The sequence below is a fragment of the Anas acuta genome, chromosome 33 (assembly GCF_963932015.1).
Source record: "Anas acuta chromosome 33, bAnaAcu1.1, whole genome shotgun sequence".
NCBI classification, from domain to species: Eukaryota; Metazoa; Chordata; class Aves; order Anseriformes; family Anatidae; genus Anas; species Anas acuta.
The window spans coordinates 490373-517380 of record NC_089011.1 but is presented as its reverse complement, the minus strand read 5'-3'; the positions used below and the strand labels follow the sequence as shown (position 1 = coordinate 517380).

The window sequence follows — 27008 nt, the reverse complement described above, 5'->3', positions numbered from 1 at the left end:
ATGGGATTTGGGGATTTTTGGCTCATTGCTAGTGCTCGGGGGGGTCACTTTTGGGTCTTTTGGGATTCCTAGTTCCTATTTTATGGGATTTTGGCCCTTTTGGCTCATCTCTGGCCCCTTTGGGGTCACTTTTGGGGTCGCTTTTGGGATTCCTAGTTCCAAATTTATGGGATTTGGGGATTTTTGACTCATTGCTTCCTCTTTTGGGGTCACTTGTGGGATTTCTAGTTCCAGATTTATGGGATTTGGGGATTTTTGGCTCATCGCTTCCTCTTTTGGTGTCGCTTTTGGGGCTTTTGGAATTCCTAGTTCCTATTTTATGGGATTTTGGCCCTTTTTGCTCACCGCTCCCCCTTTTGGGGTCTCTTTTGGGGTCTCCCCGCAGCTGGACCCGGGCTCCCCGCTGGCCTGCGAGGAACGGGGGGTCTGGTTTTTGGCGGGGACGGCCACGGGGGGGGGATGCCCGGGGAGGGGCCCCCAATTTTCACCTCCGTCCCCCCCTACGAGCGCTGGGTCACCGGCATCACCCGCGAAGCCTATTTCGCCGAGACCCCCCCCGACCCCAAAGAGGCCGAGGAACCCGACGACCCCACTTTTTGGGGGACCCCGCAACCCCCGGCGGACCCCGGAGTTCGAGGATCGCCCAAACCCACAGAAGACTCCAAACCTACCGAAAATCCCAAACCTGAAAACCCAAACCTTCTGAAGACCCCAAACCTGAAGACCCCAATATTCGGGATCCCCAAAACCCGTGGAAGACGTCAACCCTACTGAAAATCCAAACCTTCTGAAAATCCCAAACCTTCTGAGAACCCCAAACCTGTAGAAGACCTCAAACCTACTGAAAATCCCAAACCTGAAAACCCCAAACCTGAAAACCCCAAACCTTCCGAAAACCCCAAACCTTCCGAAAACCCCAAACCTTCTGAAGACCTCAACCCTACTGAAGACCCCAATATTCGGGGTTCCCCCAAACCCGTGGAAGACGTCAACCCTACTGAGAACCCCAAACCTGAAAACCCCAAACCTGAAAATCCCAAACCTTCTGAAAACCCCAAACCTGAAGACCCCAATATTTGGGGATCCCCCAAACCCATCGAAGACCTCAACCCTACAGAAGACCCCAAAAATCGGGGTTCTCCCAATCCCAAAGAAGACCTCAACCCTACTGAAAACCCCAAAACTTCTGAGAACCCCAAACCTGAAGACCCCAATATTTGGGGATCCCAAAACCCGTGGAAGACCTCAACCCTACAGAAGACCCCAAATCTTCCGAAAACCCCAAACCCTCGGAGGCCTCAGGTGACCGGGAGCCCCCCAGCGCCACGGGGTCGCCCCCTCAGCTCCCCAATTTTTGGATCGCCCCGAGCCCCCGGAGGAACCCGGGGACCCCGAAACCTGGCAGCACCCCCAAATCCCTCAAGACCCCGATTTTTGGGAAGGTTCCGGCGACGCCTGAACCCCAATTTTTTTGGGGGTGGGGGGGGGACAAGGATGGAGCAATAAATTGGTGGTGGTTTGCAGCCCCTCCCCCCCCCGGCCTCTTTTTGGTTTTTTTTATAGGATTTCGAACGCTTTGGGGGGGGTCTTGGTCGCATCTTAGGGTCCGGAGACCCGATTTGGGGGACTTTTGGGGTCCCCGACCCCATTTCAGGGTGCCCAGCCCCATTCAGAGCACATTAAGGGGGGGCCCAGAACCATTTAGGGGTCCCCAGCCCCATTTTGGGGGTCCCAAACCAAATTTGGGGATCCCAAACCCAATTTGGGACCCATTTCGGTCCCCCCAACCCCATTTCAGCCCCCCCAGCCCCGTTTTGGGGGTCCCAAACCCCATTTTGGGGGTCCTGACCCCAATTTGGGACCCATTTAGGTCCCCCCAGCCCCATTTAGGGCCCCTAGCCCCATTTTGGGGGTCTCCAGCCCCATTTTGGGGGTCCCAAACCCCATTTTGGGGGTCCTGACCCCAATTTGGGACCCATTTAGGTCCCCCCAACCCCATTTCGGCCCCCCCCAGCCCCATTTTGGGGGTACCAAACCCCATTTTGGGGATCCCAAACCCAATTCAGGGCACATTTAGGGCCCCCCAGCCCCATTTTGGGGGTTCTGACCCCAATTTGGGACCCGTTTAGGTCCCCCCAGCCCCATTTTGGGGGTCTCCAGCCCCATTTTGGGGGTCTCCAGCCCCATTTTGGGGATCCCAAACCCAATTTGGGACCCATTTAGGTCCCCCCAACCCCATTTCGCCCCCCCCAGCCCCATTTTGGGGGTCCCAAAACCCATTTTGGGGGTCCTGACCCCAATTCGGGACCCATTTAGGTCCCCAACCCCCCGGGACCCCCCCCAATTTCACCCCCCCCTTTTTTACCCCCCCCCCCCCCCCCCTTTTGTTGCCGCGAGACCGGAAGTGCCCCGAGGCCCCGCCCCCTTTTAGCCCCGCCCCTTCCCCCTCAAGCCCCGCCCCCTTCCCCCCCCCCCCCCCCTTTCCCAGGTCCTAGCGCCCGCCGCGGAACCCCCCCCAGGTAAGCGCCCCCCCCCCCCCCCGCTAAAAAACCCCAAAATCCCCCGAATTCACCCCAAAATCCCCCCCCCCCGCTTCCCGTCGGGCACCGCGGGGCCCCCCCCCGCCTGCCTCGGCCCTTCCCGTGGTGCTTTGCGGCCCCCCCCCCAAAATTTCAGACCCCCCCCCAAATTTCAGACCCCCCCCCCAAATTCCAGCCCCCCCCCAAAATTTCAGCCCCCCCCCCTTCCTTCCCTGCCCCCCCCCCTCTTTTTTATCCCCCCCCCCCTTTTTCAGCCCCCCCCCCGGCATTGCCCCCCCCCTTCCCGTGGTGCATTGCGGCCCCCCCCCCTTAATTAGGACCCCCCCCTTAATTACGACCCCCCCTTAATTACGACCCTACCCCCTTAATTACGACCCCCCCCTTAATTACCACCCCCCCCACTTAATTTGTGACCCCCCCCCACTTAATTTGTGGACCCCCCCCCTTAATTTGGGACCCCCCCCTTAATTTGGGCCCCACCCCCTTAATTTGTGACCCCCCCCCTTAATTTGCGACCCCCCCTTAATTGGCGACCCCCCTATTAATTTGGGCCCCCCCCCCTTTAATGGGGACCCCTCCTTAATTGTGACCCCCCCCCTTAATTGGCGACCCCCCCCACTTAATTTGTGGACCCCCCCATTAATTTGGGCCCCCCCCCTTTAATTTGGGCCCCCCCCCCTTAATTTGTGACCCCCCCCCTTAATTGGCGACCCCCCCATTAATTTGGACCCCCCCCTTTAATTTGGGCCCCCCCCTTTAATGGGGACCCCTCCTTAATTGTGACCCCCCCCTTTAATTGCGGCCCCCCCCATTAATTTGTGGACCCCCCCCATTAATTTGCGCCCCCCCCCACTTTATTTGTGACCCCCCCCCTTAATTGGCGACCCCCCCATTAATTTGCCCCCCCCACACTTAATTTGGGCCCCCCCTCTTAATTTGTGCCCCCCCCATTAACTGGCAACCCCCCCTCTAATTGCAGCCCCCCCCTTAATTTGTGGACCCCCCCCCATTAATTGGCAACCCCCCTTTAATTACGACCCCCCCCTTAATTTGTCACCCCCCCCCACTTAATTTATGGACCCCCCCCATTAATTTAGCCCCCCCCATTAATTTGTGACCCCCCCTTTAATTTGTGGACCCCCCCATTAATTTGTGACCCCCCCTTTAATTTGTGGACCCCCCCCCCATTAATTTGTGACCCCTTCCTTTAATTTGTGCCCCCTCCCTTAATTACAACCCCCCCCTTAATTTTCTACCCCCCCTTAATTTGTGAACCCCCCCTATTAATTTTGCCCCCCCCTTTAATTTACGACCCCCCCCTTTAATTGCAACCCCCCCTTAATTTGCGACCCCCCCCCTTTAATTGCGACCCCCCCCCTTTAATTGCGACCCCCCCCCAATTTATTTTAGGGGGGCGGGCCCGGAGGCGACCCCCCCCCCCCCACCAGCACCCATGGGTGCAGAATAGGGGCGCCCCCCCCCCCAACCCCCCCTAACCCCCCCCTACCCCCCCCCACCCCCCCCCACCGTGCTTTCTCCGCAGGGGGCCATGGAGGGCCACCAAGATGGCCGCCGAGGTGGCACCCAAGGGACCCTCGGCAGTGACACCGTGGGGGCCACCAAGGGGGCACCCAAGGGGGCCACCAAGATGGCGCCCGTGGGGGCCACCAAGATGGCGCCCGTGGGGGCCACCAAGGTGGCACCCAAGGGACCCTCAGCGATGGCACCCATGGGGGCCACCGAGGTGGTGGCCTTGGTGGCACCCGTGGGGACGTCAACGATGGCACCCATGGGGACCTCGGTGGCACCCAAGGGACCCTCAATGACGTCACCCATGGGGACCTCAACGATGTCACCCATGGGGACCTCGGTGACACCCATGAAGACCTCAACGATGACACCCATGGGGGCCACCGAGGTGGTGGCCTTGGTGGCACCCATGGGGACGTTGACGGTGGCACCCAAGGGACCCTCAACGATGACACCCATGGGGACCTCAATGACGTCACCCATGGGGACCTTGGTGGCACCCAAGGGACCCTCAGTGATGTCACCCAAGGGGCCCTCAATGATGACACCCATGGGGGCCACCAAGATGTCACCCATGGGGATCGAGGTGGCACCCATGGGGACCCCAGTGACGTCACCCAAGGGACCCTCAACGATGACACCCATGAAGACCTCAACGATGGCACCCATGGGGGCCACCAAGATGTCACCCAAGGGGACCTCGGTGACACCCATGAAGACCTCAACGATGACACCCATGAAGACCTCAACGATGACACCCATGGGGGTCAAGGTGGCACCCATGGGGACCTCAATGACGTCACCCAAGGGACCCTCAGTGACGTCACCCATCGGCAACTCAACGACGTCACCCAAGGGACCCTCAACGATGACACCCATGGGGACCTCGGTGACACCCAAGGGACACTCAACGACGTCACCCATGGGGACCTCGGTGACACCCATGAAGACCTCAACGATGACACCCATGGGAGCCACCAAGATGGCGCCCATGGGGACCAAGATGTCACCCATGGGGACCCCAATGACGTCACCCAACAAGACCCCAACGATGTCACCCATGGGGGCCACCAAGATGTCACCCAAGGGACCCTCAATGACGTCACCCATCAAGACCCCAATGACGTCACCCTTGGGGACCCCAATGACGTCACCCATGAAGGCCACCACGTCCCCATGTCCCCAACGCCCCCCCCCAAGCCGGGGCGCCGCTGCCGGTGGCCCCCTCGCGCCGAAGCCACCGGGGCCACCACCAGGTCCAGGAGCGCCACCAACAGGGCCACCGCGGTGACACCTGCACCCATGGGTGCCACCACCAGGTCCCGAGGTGCCACCAAAGCCTCCGGAGATGTCACCACCAGAGGTGCCACCACACGGTCCCGTGGGGCCACCTCCAAAACCACGCCCAACGCGCCCGAAAGCCCCGGAGATGTCACCAAAACCCCCCGAAATAGCACCAAAAGCACCAGAAATAGCACCAAAACCACCGGGGATGTCACCAAGACCCCAAAAGATGTCACCAAGACCCCAAAAGATGTCACCAAAACCACCAGAAATAGCACCAAAACCTCTGGAGATGTCACCAAAACTCCAAGAGATGTCACCAAGACCCCAAGAGACGTCACCAAAACCCCCCGAAATGTCCCCAAAACCCTTGAAGACGTCACCAAAACCCTTGAAGACGTCACCAAAACCCTCGGAGATGTCACCAAGAGCTCTAGAGGTGTCACCAAAACCCCCCGAAATGTCCCCAAAACCCTTGAGACGTCACCGAACCCCTTGGAGATGCCACCAAACCCCTTGGAGATGCCACCAAACCCCTTGGAGACGCCACCAAAACCCCCAGAAACGTCACCAAAACCCCCCGAAATGCCACCAAAACCCTCGGAGACACCACCAAAACCCCCCGAAATGTCCCCAAAACCCCCCGAAATGTCCCCAAAACCCTTGAAGACGTCACCAAAACCCTCGGAGACGCCACCAAACCCTCCGAAAACGTCCCCAACCCCCATGAAGACGCCACCAAACCCCTTGATGACCTCACCAAACCCATTGAAGACGTCACCAACCCCCCCCGAAATGTCCCCAAACCCCTTGAAGACGCCACCAAACCCCTCGATGACGTCACCAAACCCCATGATGACGTCACCAAACCCCTCGATGACGTCACCAAACCCCTCGATGACGCCACCACCGCCGCCCCGTGCTCCTCCTGCCCTCGCCCCTCTCCCCCCTTCCCCTGCGCCGCCTGCCCCAAATCCTACGGCACCCTCTCCAAACTCACCATCCACCAACGCGCCCACACCGGCGAGCGCCCCTTTTCCTGCCCGGATTGCCCCAAATCCTTCGCCGACCCTTCGGTTTACCGCAAACACCGGCGGGGCCACGCCGGCCTCCGCCCCCACCGCTGCTCCTCCTGCCCCAAAGCCTACGCCGAGCGCAAGGACCTCCGCAACCACCAGCGCGTCCACACCGGCGAGCGCCCCTTCCTCTGCGCCGAGTGCGGCAAGAGCTTCGGCCGCTCGTCCTCCCTCGCCTGCCACCAGCGCATCCACGCCCCCCGCAAGCCCTACGCCTGCGGCACCTGCGGCAAGACCTTCACCCAGCTCTCCTCCTACCAAAGCCACCAGCGCGTCCACACCGGCGAGCGCCCCTTCCTCTGCCCCCAGTGCGGCCGCACCTTCGCCGACCCCTCCAGTTACCGGCGGCACCAGCGGGCCCACCAAGGGGTCAAGCCCTACGGGTGCGGCGAGTGCGGCAAAGCCTTCCGGCAGCCCGCCGACCTGGCCGTCCACCGGCGCACCCACACCGGCGAGCGGCCCTGGCGCTGCGGCGAGTGCGGCAAGAGCTTCGTGGCCTCCTGGGACCTCAAGAGGCACCGGCTGACCCACAGCGGCGAGCGGCCCTGGCGGTGCGGCGAGTGCGGGAAGGGCTTCGGCGAGCGGGCGGCGCTGGGCAAGCACCGCCGGACGCACTCGGGTGAGCGGCCCTACGCCTGCGGGCGCTGCGGGAAGGGATTCGGAGGCGCCTCGGGGCTGCGCAAGCACGAGAGGACGCACGGAAAGAGGGAGGGGGGACGGGTTGGGGGGACGGGGGCTACCGCGGGGCAAGGTTTGGCTACCGAGGCGGTGGGAGGAGGTGTCGGGGCGGTAACGGGCCGCAATATGGCCGCCGTGGGGCACGACATGGCCGCCGGTGTTGGCCACAATATGGGGACTCCGTCAAGCCACAATATGGCCGCCGTGGGGCATGAGGTGGCCACCAGTGTTGGCCACAATTTGGGGACTCCATCGGGCCACAATATGGCCGCCGTGGGCCATGACATGGCCGCCGGTGTTGGGCACGATATGGGGACTCCAACGAGCCACAATATGGCCGCCGGTGTTGGCCACAATTTGGGGACTCCAACGAGCCACAATATGGCCGCCGTTGGGCATGAGGTGGCCACCGGTGTTGGCCACAATATGGGGACTCCATCGGGCCACGATATGGCCGCCGTTGGCCACGACATGGCCGCCAGTGTTGGGCACGATATGGGGACTCCAACGAGCCACAATATGGCCGCCGTGGGCCATGAGGTGGCCACCAGTGTTGGCCACAATTTGGGGACTCCAACCAGCCACAATATGGCCGCCGTGGGCCATGAGGTGGCCACCGGTGTTGGGCACGATTTGGGGACTCCATCGAGCCACAATATGGCCGCCGTTAGCCATGACATGGCCGCCGGTGTTGGGCACGATATGGGGACTCCATCGGGCCACAATATGGCCGCCGTTGGCCACGACATGGCCGCTGGTGTTGGGCATGATTTGGGGACTCCATCGGGCCACAATATGGCCGCCGTTGGCCACGACATGGCCGCTGGTGTTGGGCATGATTTGGGGACTCCATCGAGCCACAATATGGCCGCCGTTGGGCACGATGTGGCCGCCAGTGTTGGTCACAATTTGGGGACTCCAACGAGCCACAATATGGCCGCCGTTGGGCATGAGGTGGCCACCGGTGTTGGCCACAATTTGGGGACTCCATCGGGCCACAATATGGCCGCCATTAGCCATGACATGGCCGCCGGTGTTGGCCACAATGTGGGGACTCCGTCGAGCCACAATATGGCCACCGTGGGGCATGAGGTGGCCACCGGTGTTGGCCACAATTTGGGGACTCCATCGAGCCACAATATGGCCGCCGTGAGCCACGACATGGCCGCCGGCCTCGGCCCCAACGTGGCCACCGGCCTCGGGGTCACCGTGGCCGCCGGACTTGCCCACAACATGGCCGCCGCGCCGGGAGCCATCATGGCCGCCGCCTCCGAGCACAACATGGCCGCCGCCGTCACCGCCGCCGCCGGGGGAACCGTGGACTGCGGGGGCCTCAACATGGCCGCCGCCTTTGGCGCGCCCAATATGGCCGCCCCCGGTGTGGCCACACCCAATATGGCTGCCCCCCTGGGAGGGCCCAACATGGCCGTCCTCGGGGCGGGCCCCAATATGGCTGCCCCCAGTGTGGCCACACCCAATATGGCTGCCCCCAGTGTGGCCACGCCCAATATGGCCGCCATCAACACGGCCACACCCAATATGGCCGCTCCCAACACGCCCAACATGGCCACCCCCAGCATGGCCACACCCAATATGGCCACCGCAAACATGGCCACGCCCAATATGGCCGCCTCCACTGTGGCCACGCCCAATATGGCCGCCATCAACATGGCCACACCCAATATGGCCGCTCCCAACACGCCCAGCATGGCCACGCCCAACATGGCCGCCCCCAACATGGCCACGCCCAGCATGGCCACACCCAATATGGCCGCCATCAACATGGCCACACCCAATATGGCCGCCCCCAACACACCCAGTATGGCCACACCCAATATGGCTGCCTCCAGTGAGGCCACACCCAATATGGCTGCCTCCAATATGGCCACACCCAACATGGCTGCCTCTAATATGGCCACGCCCAGCATGGCCACGCCCAATATGGCCACCACAAACATGGCCACACCCAACATGGCCGCCTCCAATATGGCCACACCCAATATGGCTGCTCCCAACATGGCCACCCCCATCACAGCCACACCCAATATGGCCGCCTCCACTGTGGCCACACCCAATATGGCCGCTCCCAACACACCCAACATGGCCACGCCCTGTATGGCCACACCCAACATGGCCGCCTCCAGTGTGGCCACACCCAACATGGCCGCCCCCATCACACCCAACATGGCCGCCCCCTCGTGGCCACCCCCAACATGGCCGCTGTGGGGGCGTGTCCCCCAGGCCCCGCCCCCCCGGAGCCCCGCCCCTTCGGCTGGCCCGCTGTGCCCAAGCGCTTCCTGGCGAGGGCGGGGCTCCGCAAGCACCAACGACGTCACGGCCCCGCCCCCTCCCCGCAGGCCACGCCCCCTTCCGCCCCCCGAGGGGCGGAGCCTCCGCCAGGCCCCGCCCCCTGACGCTGAGGCTGCGGGAGGGGGCAGGGCTTGGAGGAGGGGTTTAGGGGGCGGGGCTTTTCCTTATATGGATATGGGGGCGGGGCTTTTCCTTATATGGATTTGGGGGCGGGGCTTGCCGAGGCCACGCCCCCTCCCTGGGGGGTGTTGGAAATAAAGGGGCCGAGCGCGACGCAGCCTCGTCAATGGGGGGGGGGGGGGGGACATTTTGGGGGGGGGGAGGGGACATTTGGGGGGGGAGGGGACAGAGCCCGGGGGGATCACGTGACCGAGGGGACACCACCATGGGGACACCCCAAAAGGGGACCCGAGGGTCCTGGGGACACCCCCAAGGGGACAAAGTGACCATGGGGACCACCCAAGGGACCCAAGTGACCAAGGTGCCACCACCCCGAGGACCCCAAATGTCACCCCAAAAGGTGACCAAGGTGCCACCACCCCAGGGACCCCACGTGTCCTGGTGTCACCACCAAGGGGACCCAAGTGTCCCAAGTGCCACCACCCCTGGGACCACCCAAGGGACCCAAGTGACCAAGATGCCACCACCCCAAGGACCCCAAATGTCCTGGTGTCACCACCCCAAGTGACCAAGGTGCCGCCACCCCTGGGGACCACCCCAAAGGGACCTGAGGGTCCTGGGGACACCACCGAGGTGACCAAGGTGCCACCACCCATGGGGACCACCCCAAAGGACCAACGTGTCCCAATGTCACCACCCCAAGACCCCAAATGTCCTGGTGCCACCACCCCAGGTGACCAAGTGACCAAGGTGCCACCACCCCTGGGGACCACCTCAAGGGACCCAAGTGTCCCAGTGCCACCACCCAGTGTCCCCCCATATCCTGGTGCCACCACCCCAAGGACCCCAAATGTCCTGGTGCCACCACCCCAAGAGACCAAGTGACCAAGGTGCCACCACCCCTGGGGACCACCCAAGGGTGCCACCACCCCAAGGTCCCCAAATGTCCCGGTGTCACCACCCCAAGGTGACCAAGGTGCCACCACCCCTGGGGACCCAAACGTCCCCAAAGGGACCCCCATGTCCAGGTGCCACCACCCCAGGTGACCAAGTGACCAAGATGCCACCACCCCAAGGACCACAAATGTCCCGGTTGTCACCACCCCAAGGGACCAAGGTGCCACCACCCTGGGGTCCCCACTTGTCCAAGTGCCACCACCCCTGGGGACCACTCAAGGGACCCTGAGTGTCTTGGTGACACCATCAAGGTGACCAAAATGCCACCACCCTGAGGTCCCCATGTGTCCTGGTGCCACCACCCCAAGGGGACCTGAGTGTCCTGGTGTCACCACCAAGGGGACCAAGTGACCAAGGTGCCACCACCCCTGGGGACCACCTCAAGGGACCCAAGTGTCCCAGTGCCACCACCCAGTGTACCCCTGTGTCCTGGTGTCACCACCCCAAGGTGACCCAAGTGACCAAGGTGCCACCACCCCAAGGACCCCAAATGTCCTGGTGCTACCACCCCAAGTGACCAAGGTGCCACCACCCCTGGGGACCACCCCAAAGGGACCTGAGAGTCCTGGGGACACCACCGAGGGGACCAAGGTGCCACCACCCCAAGGGGACCCAAGTGTCCTGGTGCCACCACCCCAAGGGGACACCCAAGGGACCCAAGTGACCAAGGTGCCACCACCCCAAGGACCCCAAGTGTCCTGGTGCCACCACCCCAAGGGACCAAGGTGCCACCACCCCGAGGACCCCAAATATCACCCCAAAAGGTGACCAAGGTGCCACCACCCCAAGTGACCATGGTGTCCAGATGCCACCACCAAGGGACCCAATTGTCCAGGTGCCACCACCCTGGGGTCCTCCCATGTCCTGGTGCCACCACCCCTGGTGACCAAGGTGCCACCACCCTGGGGTCCCCACGTGTCCTGGTGCCACCACCCCAAGGACCCAAATGTCCTGGTGCCACCACCCCAGGTGACCCAAGTGACCAAGGTGCCCCCACCCCTGGGACCACCCAAGGGACCCAAATGTCCTGGTGCCGCCATCCCAAGGGACCCAAGTGACCAAGGTGCCACCACCCCTGGGGACCACCCAAGGGTGCCACCACCCCAAGGTCCCCAAGTGTCCTGGTGTCACCACCCCAGGTGACCAAGATGCCACCACCCCTGGGGACCACCCAAGAGCCCCAAGTGTCCCAGTGCCACCACCCAGTGTCCTCAAGTGTCCTGGTGTCACCACCCCAAGGTGACCAGGTGACCAAGGTGCCACCGCCCATAGGGACCACCCCAAAGGGGACCTGAGTGTCCTGGTGCCACCACCCCAAGGGACCCAAATGACCAAGGTGCCACCACCCCAAGTCCCCAAGTGTCCTGGTGCCACCACCCAGGTGACCAAGGTGCCACCACCCATGGGGACCACCCAAGGGACCCAAGTGACCAAGGTGCCACCACCCCAAGGGACCACCCCAAAGGGACCTGAGGGTCCTGGGGACACCACCGAGGGGACCAAGGTGCACCACCCCAAGGTGACCCAAATGACCAAGGGGACCCAAGTGACCAAGATGCCACACCCCAAGGACCCCAAATGTCCTGGTGCCACCACCCAAGGTGACCAAGGTGCCACCACCCTGGGGACCCAACTGTCCCCAAAAGGGACCCCATGTCCCAGTGCCACCACCCCGAGGACCCCAAATGTCACCCCAAAAGGTGACCGAGGTGCCACCACCCCTGGGGACCCCCAAGTCCCCCCCCCCCCCCCCGTGTCCCGGTGCCACCTCTGCTCTGGGCTGTCACCACCTTTATTTAAGCCCCGCCCCCTCAACGCCTCCCAGCCAATGGCTGCAGAGCACGCCCACAACTCGACCAATCACCGCGCTGGGCCAAGTGACATCATCCCCCTCTCAGCCAATCCCGTGCCAGTATCCCCTCCCCACCCCCCCCCCCAACCACCGCCCAATCCCGTGCCAGCCTGCCCCGTTCTAACCCAGCCCCGCCCCCTGCTCTCAGCCAATCCCGTCTCAGCACCACCCTCAGCCAATCCCGTGCCACCTTTCCCTTTCTCTCAGCCAATCCCGTCCCTCCATCCACCCCCGCCCCTCCCACCCACCCCTCTCAGCCAATGGCGTCGCGGGGGGCGCTGTCCCCGACCAATCAGGAGGCCCCGGGGCGAGGCTCCGCCCCCTGGCATCATTTTTGGGGCACCCTTGGGTGCTCCTCCGGAGCTGGGGGCACCCCAAAAGTCTTCACCCTTGGGTGCCCCCCGAATTGCTCCAAATCTTGGGGAACCCCAGGGGTCTGCACCCTTGGGTGCTCCTCCAAAATCTCCAAATCTTGGGGAACCCCAAAAGTCTGCACCCTTGGGTGCTCCTCCAAATTTTGAGGAACCCCAAGAGTCTTCGCCTTTGGGTGCTCTTCCAACACCTCCAGATTTTGGTGACCCCCAAAAGTCTTCACCCTTGGGTGCTCCTCCAAACCTGGACGCACCCCAAGAGTCTGCACCCTTGGGTGCTCCTCCAACATCTCTTGTCCTTGACGCAACCCAAGACTCTCGGTCTTTGGGTGCTCTTCCAAAGTCTCCAAATCTTGACGCACCCCAAGTGTCTTCACCCTTGGGTGCTCCTCCAAATTTTGAGGAACCCCAGGAGTCTGCACCCTTGGGTGCTCCTCCATCATCTCCTGTCCTTGGTGCACCCCAAGTCTCTCAGTCTTTGGGTACTCCCCAAACTTCTCCAAATCTTGAGGAACCCCAAGAGTCTTCACCCTTGGGTGCTCCCCGAATTGCTCCCAGATCTTGGTGATCCCCAAGTCTCTCATTTTTTGGGTGCTCTTCCAACATGTCCAAATCTTGGGGAGGAACCCCAAGAGTCTTCACCCTTGGGTGCTTGTCCATCATGTCCTGTCCTTGGTGCACCCTTGGGTGCTCCCTCCAAATCTTGACGCCCCCCAACAGTCTTCACCCTTGGGTGCTCCCCCACCACCTCCACCCCTTCCTGCCCCCCAACCCTCGAACCCTCCCCCACCCCCCCCCCACCCCCACCCCCTCCCCCACCCCCACCCCCACCCTCGCCCGCCGCCGCCGCCGCCGCCGCCACGGCGGCGCCGTGCGCCTCCTCCAGATGCACCCGCTCGTGGGTGATGAGGTTGGAGCTCTGGCTGAAGCGCCGGCCGCAGCGGGCGCAGCCGTAGGGCCGCTCGCCGGTGTGGGTGCGCCGGTGCTGCTCCAGGTGGGCGCTGCGCACGAAGCCCTTGCCGCACTCGCCGCAGCCGTAGGGCTTCTCGCCGGTGTGGATGCGCTGGTGCCGCACCAGGGTGGAGCTCATGCCAAAACTCTTGCCGCACTCGCCGCATCGGTAGGGCCGCTCGCCGGCGTGGGTGCGCCGGTGGAGGGCCAGGTTGGAGCGGAGGGCGAAGGCTTGGCCGCACTCGGCGCAGGCGAAGGGGCGCTCCTCGCCGTGAGCCCGCTGGTGCCGGGCCAGCGCCGAGCGGAGCCCGAAAGCCCGGCCGCACTCGGCGCAGCGGTGAGGTTGCAAGCCCAAATGGAGGCGCCGGTGCTTGGCCAAGGTGGCCCCGTGGCCGAAACGCTTGCCGCACTCGCCGCAGGCGAAGGGCTTCTCGCCGCTGTGGCTGCGCTGGTGCTGGATGAGCTCCGAGCTCTGCACGAAGCCCTTGCCGCACTCGCCGCAGCGGTAGGGCTTCTCGCCGCCGTGGGTCTTGCCGTGCTTCAGCAGGTTGGCGCGTTGGGCGAAGGCTTTGCGCACTGGCCGCAGCGGTAGGGCCGCTCGCCCCGAGTGGCTGGCTTGGTGCTGGAGGAGGTCGGAGCTGCGGTAAAAAGCCTTGCGGCACTGCCCGCAGGCGTAGGGGCGCTCGCCGGCAGTGGGCGCGCTGGTGCTTGACCAGGTTGGTGCTTTGGCTGAAGGCTTTGCCGCACTCGCCGCAGGCGTAGGGGCGCTCGCCGGTGTGGGGTGCGGCGGTGCTGGGCCAGGTTGGGAGCTCCAGCCGAAGGCCTTGCCGCACTCGGCGCACTTGTAGGGCCGCTCGCCGGTGTGGGTGCGGAGGTGCTGGGCCAGGTGGGAGCGTTGGGCGAAGCGTTTGCCGCACTCGCCGCAGGCGTTGGGGCGCTCGCCCGTGTGGCTCCGCCGGTGCCGTTCCAGTTTGGACCACTGGGCGAAGGATTTGCCGCACTCGCTGCAGATGTAGGGGCGGCCGCCGGACGCGCCGGCTGTGGGGCGGGACGAGAAGGGTCTTGGGGGCACGGAACCCAACTTTTTAACCCAAAAATGGTGGCCAAGAGGATCCTAAATGCGTCAATTTATCCTTAAAATCCATCCCAAGATGTTCTATAGGGTCTTGGGGGCATGGAACCCAACTTTTAACCCAAAAATGGTGGCCAACAAGATCCTAAATGCCCCGTTCTAGATTTTAAACCCATCCCAAGGTGTCCTATAGGGTCTTGGGGGACTGGATCCCAACTTCAATCCCAAAAATGTTGGCCAAGAAGATCCTAAATGCGTCAATTTATCCTTAAAATCTGTCCTAAGATGTTCTATAGGGTCTTGGGAGCCTAGATCCCAACTTTTAATCCAAAACGTTGGCCAAGAAGATCCTAAATGTGTCAACTTATCCTTCAAACCCATCCCAAGATGTTCTATAGGGTCTTGGGAACCTAGATCCCAACTTTTAACCTCAAAATGTTGGCCAAGAGGATCCTAAACGCCCCGTTCTAGACTTTAAACCCATCCCAAGATGTTCTATAGGGTCTTGGGGGCATGGAACCCAACTTTTAACCCAAAAATGGTGGCCAAGAGGATCCTAAATGCGTCAATTTATCCTTCAAACCCATCCCAAGATGTTCTATAGGGTGTTGAGAGCCTAGAACCCAACTTTTAACCCAAAAATGTTGGCCAAGAAGATCCTAAATGCCCCGTTCTAGACTTTAAACCCATCCCAAAATGTCCTAGAGGGATTTGGAGGACTGGATCCCAACTTTTAACCCCAAAATGTTGGCCAAGAAGATCCGAAACTCTTTAATCTATCCTTCAAACCCAACCTAACGTGTCCTATAGGGTCTCTGGGGGACTGGATCCCAAGTTTCAACCCAAAAATGTTGGGCAAGACAATCCTAAACTCTTCAATCTATCCTTAAAACCCATCCCAAGGTGTTCTATAGGGTCTTGGGGGCATGGAACCCAACTTTTAACCCCAAAACGTTGGCCAAGAGGATCCTAAAGTCTTTGATCCATGCTTCAAACCCATCCCAAGATGTTCTATAGGGTTTTGGGGGTCTAGAACCCAACTTTTAACCCAAAAATGTTGGCCAAGAGGATCCTAAATGCCCCGTTCTAGACTTTAAACCCATCCCAAGATGTTCTATAGGGTCTTGGGGCATGGAACCCAACTTTTAACCCAAAAATGTTGGCCAAGAGGATCCTAAATGCCCCGTTCTAGACTTTAAACCCATCCCAAAATGCTCTATAGGGTCTTGGGAACCTAGAACCCAACTTTTAACCCCCAAAACCTTGACCAAGAAGATCCTAAATGCATTTGAAACGATCCCAAAATATCCTATAGGGTCTTGGGTGCCCGAAACCCAACTTTTACCCCAAAAACGTTGGCCAAGGAGGTCCCAAAATCCTCGATCCACCCCTCAACCCCATCCCAAGGCATCCTATAGGGTCGGGACCCCCCCCTAACCCCCATTTTCCACCCCCCCCCCAGGATTTTTTGGGGTGTCCCAAAAATGGGGGTCCCCTGGGGGGGCTGTGGGGGTGTTTTGGGGCCACCCCACCCCAAAAATTTTTTTTTGGGGGGGGTCTCACCTGCTGGAGGCTCCTTGGGGGCGTCCTCAGCGGCTCCGGGAGCCCCACTCGGGGTGTCCATGGGGCAGCCTGGGGGGCGGGGGGACACAAATTTAATTTGGGGGGGATTTGGGGACCCCAAAAAAGGTCCGAAACACCCCAAAATACCCCAAAAATTCGCCTCCCCCCCCCCGCCTTACCCGCTGTGGCCGGCGCTGGGCCTGCATCGTCCTCGGGGGGGGGGGGGCTGCAAAGGAGAGAGGGGAGGGTCAATGGGGGGGGGGGGGGCAAGTTTTGGGGGGGTCCCCAAATCCTGGAGGGGGTCCCTAAATTTTGGGGAGGGGTTCCCTAAATTTTGGGGGGTTGGGGGGATTTTGGGGGGGGTCTTGGGGGTTTTGGGGGGGATTGGGGGCTTCTAGGGGGTGTCCCCAAATCCTGGAGGGGGTCCCTAAATTTTGGGGGGATCCTAAATTTTTGGGGGGTTGGGGGGGAATTTGGGGGGGGTCTTGGGGGATGCTGGGGGGGTTGGGGGCTTCTGGGGGGGTCCCCAAATCCTGGGGGGGGTCCTATATTTTGGGGGGGGATTTTGGGTTTTTTGGGGGGATCCTGGGGGGGGTTCGGGGGGGGTCCCCAAATCCTGGGGGGGGTCCCTAAATTTTGGGGGGGTTTGGGGGGGGTCCTAGGGGATTTGGGGGGGTCCTGGGGGGGTTCAGGGGGCTCAAGGGGGGGGGTCCCCCAAGCACTGGGGGGGTCAGGGGGCTCAAGGGGGGGTCCCCAAATCTTGGGGGGGGTCGGGGGGGTCCTGGGGGATTTGGGGGGGGTCCTGGGGGGGGTCCCCAAGGCTCGGGGCCTACAGGGGGGGGATTTTTGGGGGGGGGGGGGCGCCCCCCAAGCGTCGCTGCCGAGCGAGAGGGACCCGGGGGGGGGGGGCAGGATCCGGTGCTGAGGCCCCTCCCAGCGCTGACGTCACTTCCCGTCCCCCCCCGCCCCCAAAAAGCCCGGGTTTCCCCCCAAAATGTCCCCCCCCCCACAAAGAGGGGCCGGAGGGGTTCTGCGCATGCGCGGGGCGTGGCCACGCCCCCTCCGTGACCAAGCCACGCCCCCTTTCCGTCCCCCCTAGCAACGGCGGGGCTTTGATTGACGGCTTCACCATGGCAACGCCCGCCCCTAGCAACGCCCGGTCCCGCCCCCTAGCAACGGGGAGCTTTGATTGACAGCTTCACCATGGCAACGCCCGCCCCTAGCAACGGTTGGCCCCGCCCCTTAGCAACGCCCTCCCCTCCTTAGCAACGCCCCTAGCAACGCCGCCTCCCCCTAGCAACAGGCCCGGCGCTGATTGGCCGGCGGCGGCCGGGGTGGTGGGCGTGGCCGGAGGCGGCGCCGCTGATTGGCCAGCCGCCGCCACTTCCGGGCAGCGCGGGGGAGCGGCGGGAGCGGCGGGAGGTGAGAGCGGCCCCCGGGGGGGGGGGGGGGGGGTTTGGGGACCCCCTCCTGGGTCACGTGAGGGTCCCCCGGGGTCACGTGGGGGCCGTGGGGTCACGTGGGGGTCCACTGGTCGGTCACGTGGGGGTGCTCCTGAGGGTGGGGGGGGGGTGTTGGGGGGTGGGGGGGGGGCTTCATTTTTTGGGGGGGGGGGGAGGGGGTTGACCTGGGGTCCCTGCGGGTCCTTTGGGTCCCCCTGGGGTCCCTTGGGTGGCCCCTGGGTGTCCCCAAGACCCTGGGGTCCCTCCGGGTCCCCTTGGGTCCCCCTGGGGTCCCTTGGGTGCCCTCTGGGTCCCCTGGGTGTCCCCAAGGCCCTGGGTCCCCTCCAGGTCCCTTGGGTGCCCTCCAGGTCCCCTTGGGTCCCTTTGGGGTGGGGTCCCCTGGGTGTCCCCAAGTCCTTGGGTCCCCCTGGGTCCCTTGGGTCCTTCTTGGGTCTCATGGGTGTCCCCAAGACCCTGGGGTCCCTTGGGGTGTCCCAAAACCCTGGGTCCCCTCCCCACCACTTGGGTCCCCTCCAGGTCCCTTGGGTCTCTCTGGGGTCCCTTGGGTCCCCCTCCATGTCCCTTGGGTCCTTCTTGGGTCCCATGGGTGTCCCCAAGACCCTGGGTCTCCCTGGGGTCCCTTGGGGTGTCCCCAAGTCCCTTGGGTCCCCCTGGGGTTCTTTGGGTCCCTTTGGGGTCCCTTGGGTCCCTCTGGGGTCCCTTGGGTGTCCCCAAAACCCTGGGTCCCCTCCAGGTCCTTTGGGTCCTCCTGGGGTCCCTTGGGTCCCTCTGGGGTCCCTTGGGTGTCCCCAGGGCCCTGGGTCCCCTCCAGGTCCCTTGGGTGCCCTCCAGGTCCTTTGGGTCCCCTCCAGGTCCTTTGGTCCCCTGGGGTCCCTTGGGTGTCCCAAGACCCTTGGGTCCCCTCCAGGTCCCTTCGGTCCCCTCCAGGTCCCTTGGGTGTCCCCAAGTCCTTTGGGTCCCCTCTATGTCCCTTGGGTTCTTCTTGGGTCCCATGGGTGTCCCCAAGACCCTTGGGTCCCCCTGGGGTCCCCTGGGTGTCCCCAAGTCCCTTGGGTCCCCTCCCCATCACTTGGGTCCCCTCCAGGTCCCTTGGGTCGCCCTGGGGTCCCTTGGGTCCCTTTGGGGTCCCTTGGGTGGCCCCTGGGTGTCCCCAAGACCCTGGGGTCCCCTCCATGTCCCTTGGGTCCCCCTGGGGTCCCTTGGGGTGTCCCCAAGTCCCCTGGGTCCTTCCTGGGTCCTGTGGGTGTCCCCAAGTCCCTTGGGCCCCCTCCAGGTCCCTCGGGTCCCCTCCAGGTCCCTTGGGTGTCCCCAAGTCCCTCGGGTCCCCCCCAAATCCCATGGGTCCCCTCCCCGTCACCTGGACCCCCCCCCCAGTCCCCAAAAACAAAACCAACCCCTTTTGTGTGTCCCCCCCCACCCCGGGGTCCCCAGGGGCTTGGGGACGGGGCCCGCCGTGCCCGCGGGGACACCCGGCGACCCGATGACGTGACGCAGGCGCCATGGCGGAGACGGAGGCGGAGGCCGGGGGGCGCCGGGACCGGGACCCCCCCGGCAGGGGACAAGGAGCCGGGGGGGGGGGGTCCCCTGGCCCTGCTGAAGGCCCGGGCCCTCGATGTCACCTTCGAGGTGGGGGACGAGTACGAGGTCATCGAGACCATCGGCACCGGCGCCTACGGCGTCGTCAGCTCCGCGCGGCGGAGGGACACCGGTGAGGATGGGGGGGGGGCACCGGGGGGGGGTGACACTGGGACACCCGGGTCCCTTGGGTGGTGGCTCTTGGTCATTGGGGTCCCTTGGGTGGTGGCACCCAGGTCCCGTTGGGCGGTGGCTCTTGGTCAACTTCATCCCGTTGGGTGGTGGCACCTTAGTCCCCTTGGGTGGTGGCTCTTGGTCACCCAAGTCCCGTTGGGTGGTGGCTCTTGGACATTGGGGTCCTTTGGGTGGTGGCTCTTGGCCAATGGGGTCCCTTGGGTGCCGGTTCTTGGGTCTCTTGGTTGGTGGCACCCAGGTCCCCTTGGGTGGTGGCCCCTGGACACCCAAGTCCCTTGGGTGGTGGCTCTTGGACATTGGGGTCCTTTGGGTGGTGGCTCTTGGTCATTGGGTTCCCTTGGGTGGTGGTCCTTGGGTCCCTTGGGTGGTGGCACCCAGGTCCCCTTGGGTGGTGGCTCCCCTGGACAACCAAGTCCCTTGGGTGGTGGCTCTTGGTCATCTTGATCCCGTTGGGTGGTGGCTCTTGGACATTGGGGTCCCTTGGGTGGTGGCACCTGGACACTTTGGTCCCGTTGGGTGGTGGCTCTTGGCCAAGGGGGTCCCTTGGGTGATGGTTCTTGGGTCCCTTGGGTGGTGGCACCTGGACACCCAAGTCCCATTGGGTGGTGGCTCTTGGCCAATGGGGTCCCATTGGGTGGTGACATTGGGACACCCGGGTCCCTTGGGTGGTGGCTCTTGGTCACCCAAGTCCCGTTGGGTGGTGGCACCTGGACACCCAAGTCCCGTTGGGTGGTGGCACCTTGGTCCCCTTGGGTGGTGGCTCTTGGTCATTGGGGTCCCTTGGGTGATGTTCCTTGGGTCCCTTGGGTGGTGGCACCTTGGTCCCCTTGGGTGGTGGCTCTTGGCCAATGGGGTCCCTTGGGTGATGGTCCTTGGGTCCCTTGGGTGGTGGCACTTGGTGGCTCTTGGTCACCTTCATCCCCTTGGGTGGTGGCTCTTGGCCAATGGGGTCCCTTGGGTGATAGTCCTTGGGTCCCTTGGGTGGTGGCACCCCGGTCCCCTTGGGTGTCCCCCCCGGGGGTGGGTGACGACCCCCCCCCGGTGGGGGTGTCCAGGCCAGCAGGTGGCCATCAAGAAGATCCCCAACGCCTTCGACGTGGTGACCAACGCCAAGAGGACGCTGCGGGAGCTGAAGATCCTCAAGCACTTCAAGCACGACAACATCATCGGCATCAAGGACATCCTCAAGCCCACCGTCCCCTACGGCGAGTTCCGCTCCGTGTGGGTGTCCCCCCCCCACCCCAGGGGTCCCTTGGGTGGTGGTGGCACCCATGGGGGCGTCCCCAACGCCTCCTGGTCAACCGGGTCCGTAGGGTGTTGGTGGCACCCATGGGGACCTCCCCAACCCCTTTTTGGGTCTTCTTGGGTGATCAGCTCACGTTGGATGGAGCCCAACTGGTCCCTTGGGTGGTGGTGACACCCACGGGGACCACCCCAACCCCTTTTTGGGTCTTGGGAGGGTCTCAAGAACGTGGGATGGAGCCCACCTGGTCCCTTGGGTGGTGGTGGCACCCATGTTGACGTCCCCAAACCCTCCTGGGTCATCATGAAAGGGTCTCAAGAACGTGGGATGGAGCCCACCTGGTCAACCAGGTCCCTAGGGTGGTGGTGGCACCCATGGGGACCTCCCCAACCCCTTTTTTGGGTCTTGGGAGGGTCTCAGCAACGTGGGATGGAGCCCACCAGGTCCCTAGGGTGGTGGTGGCACCCACGGGGACGTCCCCAACCCCTTTTTGGGTCTTCTTGAAGGGTCTCAATAACGTGGGATGGAGCCCACCTGGTCAACCAGGTCCCTAGGGTGGTGGTGGCACCCATGGGGACCTCCCCAACCCCTCCTGGGTCTTCTTGGATGGTCCCTAGGGTGGTGGTGGCACCCACGGGGACCACCCCAACCCCTTTTTGGGTCTTCTTGGGTGCTCAGCTCACGTTGGATGGAACCCAACTGGTTCCTTGGGTCCCTTGGGTGGTGCTGGCACCCATGGGGACCACCCCAACCCCTTTTTGGGTCTTGGGAGGGTCTCAGCACCCATGGGATGGAGCCCACCAGGTCCCTAGGGTGGTGGTGGCACCCATGGGGACCTCCCCAACCCCTTTTTGGGTCTTCTTGGGTGATCAGCTCACGTTGGACGGAACCCAACTGGTCCCTTGGCTCCCTTGGGTGCTGGTGACACCAACGGGGACCACCCCAACCCCTCCCGGCCACCCCGGCCCCCTCTTTTTTCCCCACAGCTACGTGGTCCTGGACCTGATGGAGAGCGACCTCCACCAGATCATCCACTCCTCCCAACCCTTGACCTTGGAGCACGTCCGCTACTTCCTCTACCAACTCCTGCGGGGCCTCAAGTACATCCACTCGGCCAACGTCCTCCACCGCGACCTCAAGCCCAGCAACCTCTTGGTCAACGAGAACTGCGAGCTGAAAATCGGCGATTTCGGCATGGCCCGCGGCTTGGGCGCCGACCCCCGCCACGCCAAGGCCTTCCTCACCGAATACGTCGCCACCCGCTGGTACCGGGCGCCCGAACTCCTCCTCTCCTTGCACCGTTACACCCGCGCCATCGATATGTGGTCGGTGGGCTGCATCTTTGCCGAAATGTTGGGCCGCCGGCAACTTTTCCCCGGGAGGAACTACGTCCACCAGCTCCAACTCATCATGGCCGTGCTGGGGACGCCGCCGGCCACCGTCATGGCCGCCATCGGGGCCGAGAGGGTGAGGGCCTACGTGCAGAGCTTGCCCCCGCGCCCGGCGGTGCCGTGGGAGAGTCTTTTCGGCGATGCCGAGCCGGCGGCCTTGGCGTTGTTGGGGAGGATGCTGCGTTTCGACCCCCGGGAGAGGGTGGGGGTGGCCGAGGCCTTGCGGCACCCCTTTTTGGCCAAATATCACGACCCCGAGGACGAGCCCGAGTGCGTCCCCGCCTTCGATTTCGCCTTCGACCGCCGGGTGTTGACCAAAGAAGAGATCAAGGCGGCCATCGTGGCCGAAATCGCCGATTTCCACGAGCGCCGCGACGGCATCCGGCGCCAAATCGCCTTCGCGCCGGCCGAAAACGCGGCCGACGGCGGCGGCGGCGGCGCCGCCGTGCCCAACGTCAACGTCCCCATGGGGGGGGGCGTCAACGACGCGGCCAGCGGCGGCGTCACCGCGGTGGCCAACGCCGGCGTCGGGTTGACCAACGTCGGCATGGCCAACGTCAACGTGGCCAACGCCGGCGTCGGCGTGGCCAACGCCGCCATGGCCAACGTCAACTTGGCCAATGTCAACAGGGCCAATGCCACCATGGCCAACGTCAATTTGGCCAACGCCAACGCCGCCATGGTCAACTCCAACGCCACCATGGTCAACGCCAACGTCAACGTCCCCAACGCCAACATCAACGTCCCCAACGCCGCCGCAGCCGGGGTTGGCCCCGCCTGGCCCTGCACCGACGTGGACATGCCGAGCCCTGGCCCGGCCCCCGCCCCCGACTGCCCAATGGACTCCCCCCGGGTGAAGGCGGAGCCGGGGGCCCCCGCGCCCCCCAAGAGGGACGGCGCCATCTCCGATGACACCAAGGCCGCCCTCAAGGCCGCCCTGCTCAAGTCGGCCATGAGGAACAAGAGTAAAGGTGAGGAGCGCCCAGGGCCCGTGGGTGCTGGTTGCGGGGGGGTGTTGGGGGCTCCATCCTTGAGTTTTTGGGTCCTGGGGTGGGGTTGGGGGCTCCATCCTTGAGTTTTGGGGTTTTAGGATGGGGTTGGGGGCTCCATCCTTGAGTTTTTGGGTCCTGGGGTGGGGTTGGGGGCTCTATCCGTGAGTTTTGGGGTTTCAGGATGGGGTTGGGGACTCCAACTTTGAACTTTGGGGTCCTGGGATGGGTTTTTTGGCTCAATCCTTGAGTTTTTGGGTTTTAGGATGGGGTTGGGGTCTCCATCCTTGATCTTTGGGGTCCTGAGATGTTTTTTTTGGCTCCATCCTTGAGTTTTGGGGTTTTAGGATGGGATTGGGGGCACCATCCTTGAGTTTTGGGGTCCTGGGATGGGTTTTGGTGGCTCCATCCTTGAGTTTTGGGTTTCAGAATGGGTTTGGGGGCTCCATCCTTGAGTTTTTGGGTCCCGGGATGGGGTTGGGGGCTCCATCCTTGAGTTTTTGGGTTTTAGGATGGGATTGGGGTCTCCATCCTTGAGTTTTGGGGTCCTGGGATGGATTTTGGTGGCTCCATCCTTGAGCTTTGGGGTTTCAGGATGGGGTTGGTGACACCATCCTTGAGTTTTTGGGTCCTGGGGTGGGGTTGGGGGCTCCATCCTTGAGTTTTGGGTTTTAGGATGGGATTGGGGGCTCCATCCTTGAGTTTTGGGGTTTCAGGATGGGGTTGGGGGCTCCATCCTTGAGTTTTGGGTTTTAGGATGGGTTTGGGAGCTCCATCCTTGAGTTTTGGGGTCCTGGGATGGGTTTTGTGGCTCCATCCTTGAGTTTTTGGGGCTGGGATCTAAATTGTTGAGTTTTTGTGTCCCGGGATGGGTTTTGGTGCCTCCATCCTTGAATTTCGGCGTCCCGGATGGATTTTTTCACCCCATCCCGGACCCCTTCACCCCCTTGACCCCCTCCGATCCCCCTCAGAACCCCCGTGCGCCGCCCCGGAGGCTCCGGAGGGCCGGAAACCGGTGACGGCGGCGGAGCGCCAGCGGGAACGGGAGGAGAAGCGCCGGCGACGCCAAGAGCGCGCCAAGGAACGGGAGAAGAAGCAACGGGAGCGCGAGCGGCGCGAGCCCCGCGGCCGCGGCGAGGGGCTCCGGGGCCTCGTCCTCACCGACGACGACCGCCACCTCCTCGAGAGGTGGACCAAGATGAGGGACGGCGCCCCCCCAAGACCCCCGGCGCGACCCGCGCCGGCCCCGTGCCCCCCACCGCCTTGCGGGGGACCCCCCGAAACGTGGCCGGGCGGCGAGGTGTGGGCCGAGCCGCCCCCCGCGCCCGGCCCCGCGGACCCCGACGTGGCCACCGTCACCCAACAGCTCTCCAAGTCGCAGGTGAGGGACCCTGGGTGAGGAGACCCCCTCCCCAAAAAAAAAAATTTGGGTTGGGGTCCCGTGCCCAGCGTTGTCTTCCCCCCGCCAAGGTTGAGGACCTGCTGCCCCCCGTCTTCTCGGTGACCCCCAAGGGGAGCGGGGCCGGCTACGGGGTCGGCTTCGACCTGGAGGAGTTCCTGAGCCAATCGTTGGACATGGTGGGGGACAACAAGGACAGGTGAGAGGGGACACGGGTGTCCTGGGTGGGGGGGCACCCATGGGTCCTGGTGACCCTTCATCCCGTTGGCCAACGCGTTGGGTCACCCCGTTCCCCGTTGTTTCCCTCTCCCTGGTGGCCCCAAATGTCCCAATGATGAGGAACCCAAGGGTCCTGGTGTCCCCTCTCCACCCCCATTGTCCAAAAAACCCAAATGTCTTGGTGTCCCAACTCAACCCCGTTGACCAAGGAACCCAAGAATCTTTGCGTCCCTCTTCCACCCCGTTAACCAACGTCTTGGGACACCCCGTTCCCGATTTTTTTGTGGTGTCACCCAAATATCCCGATGGTGAAGAACCCAAATGTCCTGGTGTCCCCTCTCCACCCCATTGCCCAAAAACCCCAAATGTCTTGGTGTCCCAACTCAACCCCATTGACCAACGTCTTGGGACACCCCATTCCTCGTTATTTTGTGGTGTCACCCAAATATCCCGATGACGAGGAACCCAAGGGTTCTCGTGTCCCCTCTCCACCCCATTGCCCAAAAACCCCAAATGTCTTGGTGTCCCAACTCAACCCCGTTGACCAAGGAACCCAAGAATCTTGGCGTCCCTCTTCCACCCCGTTGACCAACGTTTTGGGACGCCCCGTTCCCGATTTTTTTGTGGTGTCACCCAAATATCGCGATGGTGAAGAACCCAAATGTCCTGGTGTCCCCTCTCCACCCCATTGTCCAAAAACCCCAAATGTCTTGATGTCCCAACTCAACCCCGTTGACCAAGGAACCCAAATGTCTTGGCGTCCTTCTTCCACCCCGTTGACCAACGTCTTGGGACACCCCATTCCCGATTTTTTTGTGGTGTCACCCAAATATCCCAATGATGAGGAACCCAAATGTCCTGGTGTCCCCTCTTCACCCCATTGCCCAAAAACCCCAAATGTCTTGATGTCCCAACTCAACCCCGTTGACCAAGGAACCCAAATGTCTTGGTGTCCCAACTCAACCCCATTGACCAACCTCTTGGGACGCCCCCTTCCCCACCGCCCCCCTCACCCCTCTGGCACCCAAGGGACCCCGTAGGGCGCGTCCCGGGCACCCCGGGGACCCCGCTGACCCCTGTCCCCTCGCAGCCAAGGCGATTCGGCGCCCCTCTCGGCCTCGCTCCTCGCCGACTGGCTGGAGGTCCACCGCCTGAGCCCGGCCGCCCTCGAGAGCCTCCAGCGCGACCTCCAGCTCGGCTCCCCCATGCTCCTCTCTGACGACCTCCCTGAGCCTTAAGGGGGGGGGGACGCGACGGGACCCCCGCCCTCCCCCCCCCCCCCCCCTTGTATCCCATTAAACTTTGTAAGGAAACGGCGCTCCGGTTTTGTGCCCCCCGGGGACCTATAGGGGCTCTAGGGGGCGTTGGGGCTCTGTGGGGTCATCATTGAACTCTATGGCCCTATAGGGGCTGTAGGGGGGTCTTTGGGGTTCTGTGGGGCCATTGTTGACCTCTATGGCCCTGTAGGGGGGTCTCTGGGGCTCTGTGGGGTCATCATTGAACTCTATGGCCCTACAGGGGCTGTAGGGGGTCTTTGGGGTTCTGTGGGGTCATCATTGAACTCTATGGCCCTATAGGGGCTGTAGGGGGGTCTTTGGGGTTCTATGGGGCCATCGTTGACCTCTATGGACCTATAGGGGCTGTAGGGGGGTCTTTGGGGTTCTGTGGGGTCATCATTGACCTCTATGGCCCTATAGGGGCTATAGGGGGGGTTCAGGCTCTGTGGGGCTGTTGTTGACCTCTATGGCCCTATAGGGGGGGCTTCGGGGCTCTGTGGGGCCGTCGTTGACCTCTATGGACCCATAGGGGCTGTAGGGGGGGTTGGGGTTCTGTGGGGCCGTCATTGACCTCTATGGACCTATAGGGGGGGGTTGGGGCTCTGTGGGGCCATCGTTGGCCTCTATGGCCCTATAGGGGCTGTAGGGGGGTCTTTGGGGTTCTGTGGGGCCACTGTTGACCTCTATGGACCCATAGGGACTATAGGGGGGGCTTCGGGGTTCTGTGGGGTCATCATTGACCTCTATGGCCCTATAGGGGCTATAGGGGGGGTTCAGGCTCTGTGGGGCCGTCGTTGGCCTCTATGGACCCATAGGGGCTGTAGGGGGGCTTCGGGGCTCTGTGGGGTCATCATTGAACTCTATGGCCCTATAGGGGCTATAGGGGGGTGCTATGGGGGCTATACAAGCTTGTAGGGACCCCATGGCAGCCCTAGGGACCTATGGGGGTATAG

General features: G+C 62.9%; 4 protein-coding genes and 1 long non-coding RNA gene across 6 annotated transcripts; 3 read left to right on the top strand and 2 right to left on the bottom strand.

The window, feature by feature from the left end:
* The first annotated feature begins 459 nt into the window (after positions 1 to 459).
* On the top strand, positions 460 to 1506 carry LOC137846525 (uncharacterized). The gene is made up of 2 exons (XM_068664540.1): positions 460 to 760; positions 827 to 1506. Exons 1-2 carry the CDS (start codon positions 460 to 462, stop codon positions 1504 to 1506), a joined length of 981 nt encoding a protein of 326 aa, XP_068520641.1.
* A 2647-nt stretch (positions 1507 to 4153) lies between these two features.
* LOC137846530 (uncharacterized) lies at positions 4154 to 9691 on the top strand. The gene is made up of 3 exons (XM_068664543.1): positions 4154 to 5638; positions 5681 to 5793; positions 5877 to 9691. Exons 1-3 carry the CDS (start codon positions 5247 to 5249, stop codon positions 9674 to 9676), a joined length of 4305 nt encoding a protein of 1434 aa, XP_068520644.1. The 5' UTR covers positions 4154 to 5246; the 3' UTR covers positions 9677 to 9691.
* Positions 9692 to 12273: 2582 nt separating this feature from the next.
* LOC137846578 (zinc finger protein 629-like) lies at positions 12274 to 16404 on the bottom strand. The gene is given in 4 exon segments (XM_068664581.1): positions 12274 to 14360; positions 14362 to 14450; positions 14453 to 14707; positions 16305 to 16404. Coding segments are annotated over 4 exon segments (1467 nt in total). The 5' UTR covers positions 16366 to 16404; the 3' UTR covers positions 12274 to 13298.
* Positions 16405 to 17603: 1199 nt separating this feature from the next.
* On the top strand, positions 17604 to 26092 carry MAPK7 (mitogen-activated protein kinase 7). Of its 2 annotated transcripts, none has more exons than XM_068664580.1 (7): positions 17604 to 17726; positions 19262 to 19475; positions 20593 to 20758; positions 21767 to 23142; positions 24132 to 24541; positions 24631 to 24758; positions 25869 to 26092. In XM_068664580.1, the coding sequence occupies exons 4-7, from the start codon at positions 21786 to 21788 to the stop codon at positions 26014 to 26016; spliced, it is 2043 nt and encodes a 680-aa protein (XP_068520681.1). In that variant the 5' UTR covers positions 17604 to 17726; positions 19262 to 19475; positions 20593 to 20758; positions 21767 to 21785; the 3' UTR covers positions 26017 to 26092. The 2 variants fall into 2 exon arrangements, with proteins under 2 accessions (XP_068520681.1, XP_068520680.1); XM_068664579.1 differs by having other exon boundaries at positions 17652 to 17726; positions 19199 to 19475.
* On the bottom strand, positions 21101 to 21869 carry LOC137846581 (uncharacterized). Its single transcript, XR_011090557.1, has 4 exons — positions 21741 to 21869; positions 21481 to 21637; positions 21256 to 21378; positions 21101 to 21162 (listed from the first exon to the last, which is right to left on the bottom strand). It is a non-coding gene; the product is annotated as an uncharacterized lncRNA (long non-coding RNA).
* Positions 26093 to 27008: the final 916 nt, after the last annotated feature.